Source organism: Spermophilus citellus (genome assembly GCF_964194105.1).
Source record: "Spermophilus citellus genome assembly, chromosome: 18".
NCBI lineage: Eukaryota > Metazoa > Chordata > Mammalia > Rodentia > Sciuridae > Spermophilus > Spermophilus citellus.
The window spans coordinates 57,262,477-57,280,650 of NC_138200.1; the positions used below are offsets into that span (position 1 = coordinate 57,262,477).

The 18,174-nt window shown below is 43.4% G+C and overlaps 1 protein-coding gene across 1 annotated transcript in view; it reads left to right on the plus strand.

The window, feature by feature from the left end:
• HYDIN (HYDIN axonemal central pair apparatus protein) overlaps positions 1-17,109 on the plus strand; it is a gene marked incomplete at both ends in the record, with an annotated part of 332,822 nt that extends 315,713 nt beyond the window's left edge. Inside the window, 8 exons of the mRNA XM_081274731.1 lie at positions 868-1,145; positions 2,361-2,580; positions 4,885-5,097; positions 5,905-6,068; positions 6,904-7,054; positions 8,161-8,391; positions 12,837-13,061; positions 16,627-17,109. Coding sequence (XP_081130857.1) covers positions 868-1,145; positions 2,361-2,580; positions 4,885-5,097; positions 5,905-6,068; positions 6,904-7,054; positions 8,161-8,391; positions 12,837-13,061; positions 16,627-17,109 — 1,965 coding nt within the window. The remainder of the gene's footprint in view (positions 1-867; positions 1,146-2,360; positions 2,581-4,884; positions 5,098-5,904; positions 6,069-6,903; positions 7,055-8,160; positions 8,392-12,836; positions 13,062-16,626) is intronic.
• Between the last annotated feature and the right edge of the window lie 1,065 nt (positions 17,110-18,174).

Consider the following 18,174-nt stretch of genomic DNA (forward strand, 5'->3'; position numbering starts at 1 on the left):
GTAGCTGCTCCACCTTTCACATCACTCCCTGTGGCCACAGTCCCTTTGTGGGTGAGTGCCCAATACCCTGTACCAAAGGGAGCTTAAGTATCCAAAGGGAATTGACTTCCTTAAGGCTGGTTTGGATTTGCTTTTTACGAGGACTGAAGGGAAAGTCATCCAAACTTGTGCAGTGGCTCTTGAACTTTAGAATACAGGAGGTGGAGGGCACTTTTGGAAATGCAGGTTCCAAGCCCTCCCAGGGATACTGATTTTGTTGAACTGGGGCAGAATGTGCATCTTAATAATCCCAGAGAGTCCAAGGCACGGTGGTACATGCCTATAATTCCAGCATCTTGGGAGACTGAGACAGAAAGATCACAAGTTCAAGTCCAGCTGGAGCAACTTAGCAAGACCTTGTCTAAAAAACAAAAACAAAACAAAACAAAACAAAAACAATTAAAAAGACTAAGGATGTAGCTCAGTGGTAAAGCACCCCTGGGTTCAATCCCCAGTACCAATAATAATAATAATAATCCCAGGGAGCATCAGGAAATACCAGAGTACTATTTCCTCTTTCCCAGTACTATTTCTTCTTTTCCTCCTCCCCATGGAGAGGAAAGAATGAAATGCCCAAGATAAGTTGGAAAGGGAGCAGGAAAGGGAACTGGCGTTCATTGGACGCCTATTACGTACCACACATTTTATATACATGATCTTAACCTTCACCATAGCGCAAGTCACAGAAAGTTTAAGTCATTTACCGGATTACACTGCTGGTAAGAGCAGATGTGGCATTTGACGCCTGGGCTGGGACCTCAGGAATTGGAGGCCTCAGGGGCTTCCCTGCCACCTTCAGCTACTGAGTCCAAGTGTCACTTTCTCCAGGTCATCACCTTGGAGCCCTTCCAGAACATCACTCTGAAGCCCAAAGAAGTCTGTAAAGTGGAAGTCACCTTTGCCCCAAAGAAGCGTGTCCCTGCCTTCTCCGAAGAAGTGTTCATGGAATGCATGGGACTCCTGCGCCCCCTCTTCCTCATCAACGGGTGCTGCCAGGCCCTGGAGATCTCCCTGGACCAGGAACATGTTGCCTTTGGACCAGTTGTGTCTCAGACTCAAGCCACCCGCCGCATCCTCATGTTGAACTCGGGTGATGTGGGGGCAAGGTAGGGAACAGCGCCCCCCACCCGAGGCTGCAGCAGACAGCTCTGTGCCTGGATTGCCATTGTCTTGCAAGGACAGTGACTTCTCATTTCTGTCCTCTCCCTTCTGTACACATACTCTCACCTCAGGATGTGACAGCAGTGGCCTCACCAGAGTGGCTGCTACCACCATGAATACTGAAATCAATGTGATAGAGAACATCTGCTCTGTCCTGTTAAATGCCCTTTTACCTGGCTCATCTCATTTAATCCCATCAAGCTAGGAGACCAGTCCCACAACTAATCTGTTTCACAGATGAGGAAACTGAGGGACAAAGAAATCAAGTAAAATAACGCATGTAGCAAAAATTTATCAAGTCCAGGTGCAAGGCTGAGTGCTGAGCATTCTTGCATATAATCTCCCGTTTAATTATCCCAGGATCCTCAAAGATAGGTTACTACAGTGTCTCCATTTCACAGATGAAGTGAAGCCTAAAATGGTTAGTGACTTGCCCATGATCACACAGCCAGGAGGGGAATCCAAGTGTATCTCTGACAGCTTTTCTTTCCACGCTGTTTCCTCTTGTCTCTTGCCATTCTGATGTAGCACTACAAGTTTCATGCCACACTTCCCGCCACACTTCATGCCACACACCACATGGGCACTCATCACAGAAAGACTCATTCCTGGCACTGGAGGCACTGATCTGCACCATCCATCCTGGCTCCTGCCTGGACCAAGCACCCAACCACACAGGGCCATCAGATCCCAGTGCTACCAAGAACAGGCATGACTCTCATATGAAGAGATGGTCACCCCCTGATGGCTCTAAACTGAGAGGCAGTGCAGGGAATGGCAAAGACTGTAGCCTTGGGAGGGCTTCAGTCCTAAACCAGCCACTTGCCAGCTCTTGACCTTGGAAACACCTGTGTACACACGATCATGTATTTGACTCCTGATGTGTCACTTGTGGGTACTAGGATTAGATGTGGCCACTTTCCACCCTGGCTCAGCTCAGAAGGAGCCCAGTCACCTTACCCAGGGCATGACCTTGCCCTGTGTCCCACAACTGCCTCTGCTCTGTCTAGCAGATCTTTCTCCTCCTAGGTCCCGAGGAACAGGCAAGAGAAGGAAACCCAGCCACCAAAAGCCCAGGCAAAGTCCCTAGTCTCAGGGACACTGGGAATACCCTTGGAGTACTAGCAGACTGTCTTCCTTGTCTTCTTTTGTCTTCAAAGGTTTAAATGGGATACCAGAACAACTGAGCCTCATTTCAACATCACCCCAGAAGAAGGCTATATCACCTCAGGCATGGAAGTCTCTTTCGAAGTGACCTACCATCCCACAGAGGTGGGAAAGGAGAGTCTCTGTAAAAACGTGCCTTGCTTCATCCAGGGAGGTAATTCTCTATGCCTCACCCTGTCTGGAGTCTGCGTAGGACCACCTGCAGTAAAAGAGGTGAGTGGGGTAGAAGTGAGCCCCACGAGGGAACTCAGTCCTCAGCACCCATGTCAACCCTTCAGACCTGTTCCCTCACCACCAGAGGGACTTTGATCAAGCCATGCCCTCTACTAGAATATTCTTTTCTTCCCTTCCATCTAGTTAACTCCTGTTCACCCCTCAGCTCTAGACTCAAGACTTACATTCTCAAGGAAGCATGCCCCTTCTGGATCAAATTCTATTATAACACCTTCCCTGTGGTTTAAACAATGGCCTTCAGTGAATCCAAGAGCTTTCAACTCTATTTCTGACAATATTGCTTACAGTAAAAATGACACGACCTCCCTCCCTGAAATTTTGTTATTTCAAGAATGTTATGTGGATGGAATCGCACAGAATGCTATAAACAAGTCTCAGCAAGAACCAATTCTTTTTTTTTTTTTCTCCTGGGTAAAAACCTAGCTGTGGAATGGCTCAGTCCCTACTCACCTTCTAAGAAGCTGTCAAACGGTTTCCCTTTCATATCCTTTTTCTGTTCCAGTTTTCCTCTTGTGACCTGTTATGTTCCCACCAGCAATGTCTGACATGGCCACTTGCTCAATGTCCTTGTCAACATTTGATATGCTCAGTTTTTAAAGCTTTGGCCACTCTACTAGGTATGTGTGTAGTAGCATCTCATTAAGGCTTTGATTTTCATTTCCCTAATGACCGAGGATGTGGAACATCTTTTCAGGTACTCACTTACCACCCACGTACCTTCTTTGTTGAAGTGTCTTGAAATCTTCTATTTTTAATTAGGTTGTGGTTCTCAAAGTTTTGAGAGCTCTTTATATATTCCGGGCACAAGTCTTACATTTAGGTCTTCAATCTGTTTGGAGTTAATTTTTGTACATAGTGCAAGATATGGATCAAATTCATTTTTTGTATGCAAATATCCAATTATTCCACCACTATTTGTTGAGAATATTTTCCTTTCTCCACTGAATTGCCTTGGTACCTTCAGTTGGTCAGGTGTGTGTAGGTCTGTTGCTGAACTCTATACTTGTCCATTGATCTATTTGGCCAACTTTATGCCTGTACCACACTGACCTTGTTGATAAACTCAATGGCTGCTTCTTACCCATTGTCTTACTTGACCTGTGATAGCACATGACACCATAAACCGTCCCTCATCCTTCAAACACCCCTTCCCTTAAGTCCAGGACACTGCCCCCTCCTGGTTTCTTCCCACCTTACTGGCCGCTACGTCACATTTTCTCTGATTCTTCCTAACCTTGGAGTGTGTCCATTAGGAATCAAGGTCCTCAGATTCCTTCTTTCTTCTAAAGATATTCCTTCCTCTTTGACCTCATCCAGTTTCTTGGTCTTAAAATAACATTGCCACATGGAAAACTCCCAGATCTATATCCCCCACCTGGACTTTTTTCCCTTTCACTCATGTTTGTAAATTCTACTTCCTGCTTGACTGATATTCTTCTCAAATGTAACATGGACAGAACTGAGTTCCTGAATCTCTCCCCCTCTCACAATCAACATCGCCATCCTTCTTGTCACTCAATCTAAAAACACGAGGGTCATTCTTGAACCTTCTTCCACTTACACCAAAGATCCCATACATCAGAAAATCCTAGCTGGGCTTTCTGGCTCACTCCTGTAATCCCAGCAACTAGTGGGCTGAGGTAAGAGGATTACAAATTCAAGGCCAGCCTGGGCAACTGAGACCATGCTTCAAAATAAAATACTACTTCAACAGAAGGAAAAGCCTCTTCCAGGATTCCCAGGTCCTACATGCCATTCTTTCCTGTCCGTTATCTCCCCGCCACCCATTTACCAGAAAGGTTCCCTCGTCATTTATCAAATTTAGGACCTTTACAATCAATGTTTCTTCTACATGGAGGCTCTTTTCCCTCAGGTCTCCCCTGATTTTGTCCTTGTTGGTCTTTAATCCAGTACAGGATTCCCTGTGCCCTTGCCTGGCTTCATCCCAGCCCTCTAGCCTGAACTCCCACCCCCTTGTCCCTCCCCTACCTACATGCTGTGTCTGACTCTCCCCACTAGAATGTAATCTCTTCCAGGACAGAGATTTTTTTTTGTGACTTTGTTCATTGCTGTAACTCCACAACCAAAAACAGTGCCTGGCACACTTTGTGCAACAAGATAAATATTTGTTGAAAAAAAATGAAAGAAAAAAATTACCCGTTGGAACTCACAATGGGAAGTGCTATTAAAATCAGTCTTCCCTGCATTCATTCTGCTCCTCCGGTACCTGCACACAGACCAGGGGCAAGTGCCCTGGAAGGTGACGTGCCTGCTTTCTTCCAGGTGGTGAACTTCAACTGCCAGGTTCGTTCCAAGCACACGCAGACCATCCTGCTGTCAAACCGCACCAACCAGACCTGGAATCTGCGCCCTATCTTTGAGGGTGAGCACTGGGAGGGGCCCGAGTTCGTCACCCTGGAGGCCCATCAGCAGAACAAGCCCTATGAGATCACCTACCGGCCCCGCACCATGAACATAGAGAATCGCAAGCACCAGGTAGGCTGAGGTCCCCCCATCAGATCCCTGGCATAGTAGAAGGAAGGCGAAACATTAGAAGTCAGATTTGGAGCTCAGAGACTGAGATGAGAGTCTCCAGATCATGATGGAACAGCGGGGAGTCATGCAGATTGTCAAGCTTTGGCTTCTCTTTGTGTCCCCGTTTCATTGTAGGGGATGCTCTTAGAGCCAAGGGCTCAGTTCTGAAATGAAGTCCTAAACCAAGCTCTGAGCAATAAATATTTAGCTTAATTGCACAAACAGCATTGTGATGACTGTAATAAAAATCAGAAAAAAAAAAGGGAGAGTAACCACAATCTTCTACCCTATAAAAAGTGAAAATTTTTGTTCTGTCTTTGCTACCAGGACTTATTCAGATGCAACCATAAGGTCACCATAGCATACCTGATCTTGTATTCCATTTATTTTCACTTAAAGCATTTTTTTCTATTTAACTATACAGTTTTGTTATAACCATTTTAATGGATGCCTAGTATTTCATTGAATGAGAATCCCATAATTTATTTAACATTTCCCTTTTGTTAAACATTTATCTCTATATTTTCATCAATATTTTAAGTGTCTGGTGTGTGTGTGCGCGTGCGTGCGCGCGTGCGCCTGGAGTAGGACTCCTGGTTCAAATTCATATGAACATTTTTGTAATTCTTTGAGCATATTGCCAAGCCGCATTCCACAAGTGTGATGTTTATTTGCAGGGCCTCCATTAATCCTGTGTTCCCACCATGCCTGACTAAGCTTAATAAAGGTCGCTCTGCGCCATTCTGATCCACTTCTGCTTCTCCTCAGGGCACTCTCTTCTTTCCCCTCCCCGATGGGACTGGCTGGCTGTATGCTTTGCATGGGACTTCTGACGTTCCCAAAGCTGTAGCCAATATCAGCCGTGAAGTGCCATGTAAGACCCCCTACACTGAGCTCCTGCCAGTGACCAACTGGCTGAACAAGCCCCAGAGGTAAGGGAATGAAGCAAGGGGTCAGGATGGGAAGATGGAGGGATAACTTCCACCATCCAGCTTGGTCCTACCCCTGCTCAGTGCCTGTAGAGAATGGGTGGGACCCAGGAATCAAAGACAAAGTAGTCTGATGTGGCCAGGCACCCTGAACTCTAAACCTCTGAAGAGATTCTCCTGTTCAGTGCTATTTCTCATAAATCTCCTAGAATAATGCCTGGTACTAAATAAATTCCCATCAGTGTTAGCTGTTGCTATCATAATGATAATCACCTTTGTTATTCTTGACTGCTCTGTGTTATTACCTAAGCCACGACCAGAGAATGAAGTCCCTTGGATCTTAGCCTGCAGTAGGAGTAGAATGGAATGCAAGGCCTAGAGGCACTCAATGTCACCCAGCATGGTCCCCTTTTACAGAGAAGAACTAAAGACTGGAAGAAGAGGTGTAACTTGCTGGAGGTCACCTGCTTTGCATAGGCATAAATGCCCAGGTCTAAGTTTGAACCCCCAACTTGCCAATAACTAGTCATGTTACCTGAGCATGTTGTCTTGCTTCTTTTGAACTCTATTTCTGTTTTAGTAAAGTGGAGATGTTAGTGACATGCCCCTCCTGTAGACAGTACAAGGCGTAAATGCCTGTAACACATGACTCAGTATCTGGCACACATAATAGATAGTCAATAAATGGTGGTTACTGATACTGTTGGTGACAGAATAAGACCAGAACCCTAGACCAACATGCTCTCCATAAAACCAAGAGCAGGCATAGCACCTTCCCTTCTTTCCTTTGGACAAGCAGTCTCATTCTCTCCTCTCCTCCCATGCTCTTCTGCCCCAGATTCCGGGTCATTGTGGAAATGCTGAAACCAGAGAAGCCAGACCTCAGTGTCACTATGAAGGGCCTTGATTACATCGATGTACTCTCTGGCTCCAAGAAGGACTACAAGCTCAACTTCTTCTCCCACAGGGAGGGGCTGTACAATGCAAAGGTATCTGTGTACTGAAGGCACCACCCTGAAACCCTGGAGGCTTGACCCTGAGGTTGACAATCCTGGTATTAGGAAATAACAGGTGTTCTCCCATAGTCACTAATCCAAGACCTTTCGAGGCCTTTCACACATGAGCTATTTTGCCTAATTCGTTCATTTGTTTAATGAGTATCTATTGAACATGGAGTGTACTAGGTGCTGGCAACCCAGAAATGGTCAAATACAGGCACAGTTCTGTTCTCATGGAACGCACTGTCTAGTGGGAGGACACAGACACTATATAAAATTACACCATGAATGTATTGTATTGCAGAATGAGATAAGTGCTTCAAGGAAAAGCATGGATCATGGGAGAGGTCAGGGAAGAAGGTAATATTTGGGAGTTGTCCATTTATATATAGTAGTTGAAGCTATGATAGGTGTTGGAATAACCAAGAGAAGGATTTTTAAAGTGAAATGATAGACATCATCATCCAAAGTACATGTATGAAGACACAAATTGGTGTCAACATACTTTATATACAACCAGAGATATGGAAAATTGTGCTTTATACATGTAATAAGAATTGTAATGCATTCTGCTGTCATTATTTTTTTAAAAAATCAATTAAAAAGGATTTTAAGAGAACATATATAAAATCTAGATTATATAATAACTAATGTCTCCAAATGATAATAAGATAAACAACCCAATGTATTAAAATGGGCAAATGATTTGACAAAAGGAGCTATGTGAATGACCTATAAGCACACAAGGTCAACATCCTCATTCATCTGGAGAAAGAAGTTTAAATGGTGATCATATCAGCATATCAACAAGTCAGTCTCAGGAGTAAGGGGACAGCTCAGTGCAGTGACAAGTGTGAGCTCTCCAGCCAGCACTGGACAAGTTGCTCTGGCCTCTTCTAAAGCAAGCTCAGGCTAGTTAAGACCAGAGTGCTTAAAGAGAAAGGTAGGCTGGCAGGGATCCAGACAGGCTGCAGTGCCGCACTACCTGTGCCACCTGTGCCCCTGTGCCCAGGCCAGGCTAACAATGAGCAGGAGCCCCTCTCTCTAGGACCTTCGGCTAACCCCTACTCTGCCCTGCTTCCTCCCTGTGAATGCAGGTGATCTTCAGAAATGAGTCCACCAATGAGTTCTTGTACTATGTAGTGAGTTTCAAGGTCATCCCTTCAGGCATCATCAAAACCATCGACATGACTAGCTTGGTCCGGCAGAGTACGTCAGCCTCCATCAAGGTGGAAAACCCCCTGCCCTACTCGGTGACCTTCTCCACAGACTGCAGGGTGCCGGACATCATCCTGCCCTCCCAGTTTATTGTGCCTGCCAACTCTGAGGTACAGTCCTGGCTGCCAGGGACCCCCAAGGGCTGTCACAGAGGCTTCTGCCCATAGGGGCTCTGGGTTCATGTTCTGCATGCCCTGAGGGTGGGCCAGCCCTAGCAGTGGTCAGGAAGGCAGGGGACAAGTTCCTTTCCTCTATTGCCAAAGACCTTACTTAGCTTTGGTTTAGATAGGTAAAATGGACTTCTGTGTTGTGACCCTCACCTCTATCATTTGTTTGTTTGCCTTGTCCAGGATAAATATTTTTATGTATTTATTTAGTAAATTACAAAAGTAGTATTGAGCTGAAGTGTGACTCAGTGGTAGAGTGCCCAGCATAATGTGTAAGGGTTCGCTCCCCAGCACTGCAAAGAAGGAGGAGGGGAGGAGGAGCTCAGTAACGTGGACTATCTGTGCTGAAAAGCAAGATACATAATGACACAGCAACAGTCGCACTTTTTTTTTTTGTAATACCAGCATTTGAACCCATGGCTCTGCACATGCTAGGCAAGTGCTCTACCACTGAGCTACACTCCCAGCCCAACATAGATGGAGATAGACAGATAGATAGATAGATAGATAGATAGATAGATACATACATACATACATACATACATACATACATACATACATATACATACATACATACATATACATACATACACACACAGACAGACAGACCACTGCAGGATGGAGGCCCAAAAAACCTTTAACAGGGATTAGGAGGACATGGCCTAGGATTATGACCCAGCAGGGAGACCAACTTTCATTTTGATTCTTCTTGTAAATATATCACCCTAAACTCTTAAACTGCCCAGAATTCATCAAAATCCCTTCACTCCAATTTGAGCTCTTCCTTCACGTGCAGAATCTAGGGACCAGATTTGTTTGCTCTCCCATTTTTATCAGGGCTTTACCTTTCCTTTGCCTTTAATGTCTCGTAAATGATCAAGTAGATTCTGCTCTCTCAGATTTCTTTCAGCACCAGATTTCATCTTAGCAGGGCACTTCAGTCACTTGGCTTTGAACATTTAAAGGGCCACTAACAATAAAGCAGAGCTGGAAGTCCCCCCCCACCCCCGCCACTGCTTAGGCTACTGTTGTCAGATCGCCCATCAAGTTTTCAAGGTCATGTGGGACACTTCAATTCAGGGGGGATTTCTGGATCCTCTGGCTCTCAGAACTGATGTTCTCTTCCCTTCCTCCACTTCTTCTCATACAGGGCTAATTACTATACCAGTCTCATGGCTATGAGTAGCTTGGCCAGCCCACTCTTATTTTGTGGGTTTAGGGGTTACCTTTCCGCTTAATTTTGCTATAGATGTTGATCATGGGTTCTTCTTGTTAGCTGAGGTGGTCTTTGTGTTTCACGAGGGTCGAGGGAGTTTTTAAACCATGCTGCAGCTGCTACTATCATCTTACCCAAAGCCTGGAATTGTTTTTTATGTATAGTGTAAGAAATCAAGTTCTTCTGTTCTGAATCAATAAAAATCATCTCAGATTACTTTTAAAAAGTTCATCTTTTTCTCACTGCTCTGCAGGATTATTTATGAAATATATCAAATTCATATACGTATAGGCCTGTTCTAGCTTTTCTGTGATATAATAATGATCTAATTTCTGACCTTGTACCAATACCACAGTATCCTAACTTATTTAGACTTGTAGTGAGGATTGGAATCTGATAAAGGAAACAATCACTCTAGGGTTTACATTAAGACCTAATAACTTCTTTTGCTTGTTTATTTGTTTGGTTGGTTGGTTGGGTTTTGGTACCAGGGATTGAACTCAGGAGCTCTTAACCACTGAGCCACATCCCCAGCCCTTTATTATTATTATTATTATTTTGACATGGGGTCTCACTAAGTTGCTTAGGGCCTCACTGAGTTGCTGAGGTTGGCTTTGAACTCAGTCCTCCTGCCTCAGCCCTCCTGCCTCAGCCTCCTAAGTTGCTGGGATTGCTACTACATCTAGCTAACCTCTTATATTTTTGCTCTTCAAAAGTATCTTGGCTATGTAGAAACTTATTCATCTTTCACTAGACTTATTTTTATGTTTCATACATTTGAAACCTCAAATGCTAAGTATTCAGGCTACCCATCACCGGAGGACCGATATTCCAAAGACAGATGTTGGTAGGAAGGAAATCAGGTTTATTCAAGGCCAATCCTGAAGAAAAGAAGATAAGAGGGGACAGCCTCAAAGCTTCATCTTCTGGACTCAAAAGTTCTTAGGCTAGTGGGAGGAGTAGGGTAGCTAGTGAGTAGCTAGTGAGACTGCAGGCTGGATGGGTTCTTCCTCTGCAAGGGCATGTGTCATTTTCTAGAACATCACAATGGATTCCTACTTCCTGCTATTAGTTACTAAGGGAAGGTGTTACAAAGGTCAACTGGATTCTTGTGAACCTAAACAAAAATTTATCAGTTAATATCTAAGTGAGGCTTCTCTTTGGCTAAAGAACTAGGGAGAGGTAAGGAGAATGAATAGTGAAGGCCAATTTCAAGGGGAGCCCCTGTTAAATGTTATTATAAATTGTATCTTTACAAATTTCACTATTTACCACAAGCATATAGAAATACAGTTTGTATATACTGACTCAAAATCCAATCATCTTATAAAATTAACTCATTAATAATGATTTCAAGCATAGATGTTTTAAATTTTCTGTACATGTAATAATATAATCTGAAAATAATTATAATTTTATTTCTTCCTTTCTAAACCTTTCCCTTCAATTTCTTTTTCACACTTTGTAGCACTATCTAGGATGTTCAGAACAATGCTGAACAAGATGGTGATAGAGAGTATCTTTCCTCTGTTACGGATCTTGAAAGCAACACTTTCAAAGTGTCATTGTTATTTGTTTTAGATTTTTTTATAGATACTACTTATCAGATTAAGAATTTCCCCTTCATTCCTAGTTTTCTAGGAGATTTTTTAATACATAAATGGATATTGAGTTTTATCAAATCCTTTTTCTGCACCAATTAAAATGCCTATGTGATTGTTCTCCTTTTAATCTATCAATGATCGATTGGTTTTTCTAAAATTAAACCACCTTTTTGTTCATGGAATAAACCCAACTTCATGCTATTGTATTCCCTTTTTAATACTGTTAGACTCAGATTTTACCATGCATTTTATATCTATGTTTAGGAGAGAGTCTATCATTCAGTTTCTCTTTTTTCTTCTTGTTCCTGCTTAACTTTGGTATCAGTGTTATACTTGTTTGCATGGTTATTTTTCTTTGTGTTTTCTCCAGAAAAAAATTGTGGAATACTAGGGTTCTTTCATCCATTGATTTTTTTTGTATAACTTACAAGGAAAACTTTATGATTCGAAATTTCTTTAAAGAAAAAGAATTTCTTACTATTAATTCAATTTCTTTGATGGTTACAGGACTATGGAGGTTTTCTGTGTCTTCTTTGGGACTTTTTTTTTAAAGTTATATTTGTACATTTGTCTCTCATCTAATTTTATTGAAAAAAATCATCTAAATCTTTATATCATGTTCTTTTCTGTTTAACATCTACAACTTCAGTAATATTCTCTTTTACCCTATTTTTTCATTTAAATCTCATTTTTAAAAAATACCTACTCAAGATAAAACAAAATTTCAATTCTAAAGATGTATAGGAAATAGTAAAAGTTTGCACAACCCCATTTCTCCCATAACTACCAGTGACAATTGGGTATATATCCACACAACCTCTTTTCTATACCCACTAGACATATTATTCTCCACAAAAATGAATTTAAACTTTGTATGCATGTTTGGAACTTCCTTGGTTCCACTTACAATATCACCAGCACCTTTCATTTCAATGCCTATAGCACTACTTCATCCTTTTTATGGCAACCTGATATGCCCCTGAAGTGGGGAAAACTGTAAGTTATTTAACCAACCTCCTAACTGCTGGTGCCTTTGAATTATTCTCCCTGTTTTGCTATTACAAGCAATACTCTTTGCTTCTTGTTTTGTTTTGCTATAAGTAACCATGGAGGAAGAGAAAGCCAGTCAAGGCAGAACACAGGAAGCTGTTCTGAGTTGACTGTACAAAGAAGGAGCCACCTGACCTCACCCTCTGGCTTACACCATGGTCTCCATAAATGTCCTTCTCCAGAGAAGATGCATACTTATTTTTTAGATTCAAATATATTTCAGATATAGAAATACTAGGGCTAAAGAAAGCTAGAAGGAGTACAGAGGAGGGAGAATGAGCTAGGCAGACTCTGGCATTCGATTGCTCTTTCTCATCTTACTCCTGTTGAACTTTAGTATGAGAGTTCTGCTGGTTGGTATCGATTCAGTATCACCTTGGACTCAGGATCAGTGTGGACATTTTCATGTGAAGCACCATTTCTGCCACCAGCCTGCTGTGAGGACTTGGGCAGGTCCCTGGGTGTCAGGGAGTAGGTCAGACTTCCTGCATGACAAGAGCCTCCATCTTCTCTTCCAGGGCACGTTTTCATTCGAATTCCAGCCCCTGAAAGCTGGAGAAACCATTGGAAAACTAACTTTGCACCACTATGATCTGGGCTACTATCAATATGAGCTCAATTTGAAGGCCGTGCCAGCACCTCCTGAAAAACCTGTCCATTTCCAGACTGTTCTTGGCAGCAATCAAAGCATGTTCGTGAAGTTCACCAACTATACCCGGCTGAAAACAGAGTACTTCTGCAGGGTGAGCAGATCCTTCTCTTGCCAGAAGTCTGGTTTCAAAAATAATGGTGCTGTGCTATCATAGCAACTCCCACCTTGGAGGCCTGAATCTAGGCTGGAAAGTCCCAGCTTAGAAACAAATAGCAACAGGTTAGGTGCTTCCTTTACAGACTTTCTATCTTAACAAACTGGGCTTATGGCAGGGTAGTCGATTCCTGTATCATGCTCAGGGGTCAATAAAGGGAGACAGTATCGCTTGGTGGTCAGAAGTCTAGGGTGTAGACCAACAGACATGGATTTGAATCCTGACTTCACCACTTACTCATTGTATAAATCATTTACTTAAGCTCTCTAAGTCATAAATTGAGAGGACACCCCCTTAGTACATTTCTTTATTGCTATAATAGCTCTGGGTAATTATTTTTTAGAACTAAGATTAAACCCAGGGGTCCAGGGGTGATGCTTTACTACTGAGCTACCTCCCCAGTCCTTTTTATTTTTTTATTTTGAGGCAGAGTCTCAATAGGTTGCTTAGGGCCCTGCTAAGTTGCTTAGGCTGGTGTTGAACTTGCGATCCTCCTGCCTCAGCCTCCTGAGTCGCTAAGATCACAGGCAAGACTGAGTAATTTCTAAATAAGATCACAGGCAAGACTGAGTAATTTCTAAATATAGATTTATTCAGCCCATGATTCTGGGTACTGAGTGCTCCAGGTCAAGGGCCTGGGGCTGGTGAGGGCCTCTTGCTGGTAAGGATTCTCTGCAGTCAGTGCAGAGTTGGCATCCATGGTGAGAGAAGTGTGTCTAAGGAAAAGAGTCAAACTGACTTTTCTAACAGTCTGTTGATCCATGATTGATCTAATCCATTCATGAGGGCTGCCCTCAAGATCCATGTCCCACCTGGTCCCAAATCTTCCTATCTCTTAATGAGAATTAAATCTCAACATGAGTTTTGGAGGGACATTCAAACCATAGCAAACCCCAATTCACAGGACTGCTATAAGTACTTTCAAATATATATATAAAGCCATTTTCTTAGTGTCTACCCTTCAGTAAGGACTCCACATACATTAGCTATTATAGCAATTGGAATATAGGTCTAAAGACCGAAACTCCAAATACAGCAAAATAGACGCTTTTTCCTTGCATAAATAACAGTCCAGGCATTAATAGTATGAGACAGAAGAATGGCAGTCCCATGACAATAGGTACCTAGACTCCTTCTGTGCTGATATTCCATCTTCTGCAGAGAGTTGCTTTGGTCCATATGGGCCAACATAGCTTACCAGGAAATCCACATTCTAGTCAGCAACAAGGATACAGAAGGGGAGTTGCATACATAACTTCCACTAATATTCAATTGAACAAACCTTTACAGAACCAACTCCTACCAACAAGAGGAACTAGGAAAAATAGGCTTTTTGTGAAAATCAGGGATTCTGTGGCTATTGTCAACATGCATTTGATCAATTGTTTCAGTCAAGAAAAGCTAGGCTATGCTGTAATAACCCTGAGATTTCAGTCGCTTAAAAGAACAGATTTGGGGTGAGGATATAGCTCAGTTGATAGAGTGCTTGCCTTGCCTGCACAAGGCCTTGAGTTCAATCCACAGTACCACAAAAAAAAAGGAAGAAAAAAGAACAGTTTCTTACTTATATTGACTTACACTATCATCCCATAAGTGTCTATAGGGGCTTTGGGGACCTAACTAAAAAACAACCACACTCTCAAATGTTTCCAGTTACAGAACCAGAGGGGTGAAAGACCCTGACAGCATTTGGGAGAGCAATTAAATGCTCTAGAGTGGAAGTGACACCTTTCACTTCCGCTCACAGCTAATAGTCCAGGAGCAGTCCCACCCCTTCACAAGGAACCAGAATGTATCATCTTCCATGTGCATGGAAGGAAAGAAAAACCAGATATGGGGGAACAGCCACGTCTATTACCGGAAATGGGGACTTCTGACTCAGTGGTGGTAGGAATGGAATTGAGCCGAGTGAGCACAGACAGACACACAGGCAAGGCTTTCATTGGGGATGCAGCTGAAGGGAGACAGCCGTGATGGAGAGAGGGAGATCAGGCTGCTCTCCCAACCAAGAGAGATGTAAGCTTTTATTAATTTGGGGAGTGGACTAAAGTCCAGTAATTTTCTGCTGGCCAGGGCAAGTTCCAAAAGATGTTTCTTCTTGCATGAGTCTTGGCCCACCAAGTGGTCATGGTCAACTTGCTCAGTTACTCTTGGTGCTGGCACCATCACCCTGTGCTGAAGGACTTTAGTTGCTTGAACCGCTGCAGCTGCTGAAAGCACAGTGGTGCCGTAGGGGGGAAAAAAAAAACATATAACAGCTCCCATGGGCGACCAAGGTGTCAACATGCAGAGCTGAGTAGAATCTGACCCAAAAGTTCAGGCTGCACAGATGCCGAGCCTTTTCATCCTATTCCAGTCACCCATCAGATACCTGCAGGTCCAAGTGAAAAGTCAGTGTTTTCAACAAAAACAGCCTTCAAGTTCCTGAAAAGTAACCTAGGCAACCGTTATCATCATAACCCACACATCAGAGATGGTATCTACAATGAAGCTAGTGAGAAACTGATAACATATTACCCATGTGTGGCCTCCAGAATGAATGATTTTTAAGTTGACTAAGCACATTTAAAACTACGAGGTTTATTTAGGGTTTTCCTCATAACAGTTTCATCTTGTATAAACATTCTGCTTCTGTGGTTTTCTCAGGGTCTCATGAAAGGCCTTTTGAGAAGAGCACAAGGGTAGAGAAGCAGCGTGCCACGCTACAAAGGGTCAGAGTTTACCAGACCCCATGGGGAGGGCTGTGTAATTAGGTTTTCACTGCTGCAACCCAAAGACCTGACAAGAACAACTTAGAGGAGGAAAAGTTTATTTGGGGCTCATAATTTCAGAGGTCTCAGTCCATAGATGGCCAACACCTTTGCTCTGGTCCCAAGGTGAAGCAGGCCATCATGGTGGGAGGACATGGAGAAGGAAAGCATCCTGGGACATGGGCACCAGGAAGCAAAAAAAGCAACTCTGCTCATCAGGAACAAAATATGTACCCCAAAGGCAGGTTCCCAGGGACTCACCCTGTCCAGTCACACCCTACCTGCCTACAGTTACCATCCAGTTAATCTATTCAAGGGGATTAATGCATTGATTAGGTTAAGACTCTTATAACCCAATAATTTCATCTCTGAATTGTCTTGCATTGTCTCATGTATAAGATTTGGGGACCCCTAATATCTAAACCAAAATAGTTTCATTGTCCCAGCCCTTTGTCCCAAAACATCCTATCTCAGTGACTGTACTACCAAGATGATCTAGTGTGTATGTTAGAGCATGTCACTAAAGTCTCTTTACCTCCATTTTTTTGGTAGCAAAATAGGAATAATAATGGGTATACCTACCCTGCAAAGATCTCTGCTCTATAGATTCTGAGGACACTGTTTTAGAGCCTGCCCATCGTCACACAAGTATTAGTTGCTCAATGTTTGTGAGTGGAGGGGTGGGGTGGACTTGAGTCCTGGGATGCTCTGTAGGATTCTCTGTGAGATGAGTTTGTTTGTTCCCCTTTCAGACAGACTGTTCAGACTTCCACACAGAGAGAGTTATCACCGCACCTCCAGGAGCCCAGGGGGGCACTGATGTCAACGTGGAAGTCTTCTTTGAGCCCAGCCACCTGGGTGAGACCAAGTGCACCCTGATGTTGACATCACTTATGGGCGGGGAATATACCATCCCCCTCTTTGGAAAGGCCCTGTACCCCAAGCCCCAAGGCCCCTTCCTGATCCGAGCTGGCTACAGCATAATCATCCCCTTCAAGAATGTCTTCTTCCACACGGTGTTCTTCTCCTACTCCCTGGACAGCCCAGCCTTCCTCGTCCGGGCTCTGGATTCTGTGCGGCCCAAGAAGATCAACAACATCACAGTTTTCTTTGAAGGAAACCCATCAGGCAGCAAAATCCCCATCACCACCAAGCTCACTGTGACTTGCCCTCCCAGCGAAGGCAATGAAACTGGAATTAAATGGGTCTATTATCTGAAGGGGATCACCCCTTAGTGACAGCCAGGATTCTCTGCATCAACCAAAAGCTATCTTCTCAGCCTGAAGAGTCACACATTGTTCTAGCATAATACAAAAAAAGAGAATAAAATAGGAACTCTGAAGAGATTGTTCTCTTCATTTAATTATAGGGGCAGTTATTTCTGTATCTTATGTTTTCCAAATATAGACATGAAATATATATTCCATATTAAACTCTATAGCCATATACTTGAAATAAGTAAATCCTTGCAATTCCCTGAATTTTGTTTCTTGGCATGTCCCACAGCTTAAACACTGTGTAATGATCTCCCTTTTAACAAAAAGACATAGTGTCACACTCACGACCTTCTCCACATAGCACTTGGAAACATCTGGCACCAGGGCACTGCAGTTTCTTCTTAAAACGTAAAGGTCCATAGATTTGACTTTATTCTGATGTGATAATTTATTCTGCTTTCACATAAAAGTCAAAGAAACAACTCTTTTCAAAGTGATAAGCAGACAACATGAAGGCAACCCAGGAATGCTCTCATTCACTTTTTCTCTTAGATTCCTCCAAATGCCACATCTGTGGCCTGCAGAAAGTTCTTGCTGGAAGTCAGGTCCTGGAGGATGGCTAACAGAGACCCAGTTTCCACACCCTTCCCCAGCCCTGGACACAGCAGCTAGCTCGAGGGCAGTGATTCTTCACCCATCTGCACATCAAGTCACTTAATTCTCACCCAGAATCCAATGCTCCCCAGATTCCAATTTAATTGGTCTGGGGAGACCCGTGGGCATCTCTTTAAATATATGTAATTTGTACTGCAGAGTTGAGAGCCAGGGCTATATAGAAAACATGCCCCCGACCATTTGTGCTACAACTGAGTCAGGAATCCCATCCTGGGGAAGGACCACATCCCAGTTAGATGTGTTGAAACTGAACTTATTTTGTGTGCACATAAAGGGTAACCATCTAGGCCAGTGCCTTTCTCCAGCAATACTCTGGAAGCTCCACTTCCACCAAGCCCCAGGACACCTGCCTCAACCCAGAGACCTGGCTCCACAGCCACCTCTTCCCCAGGGCCTTGCATATGTTTT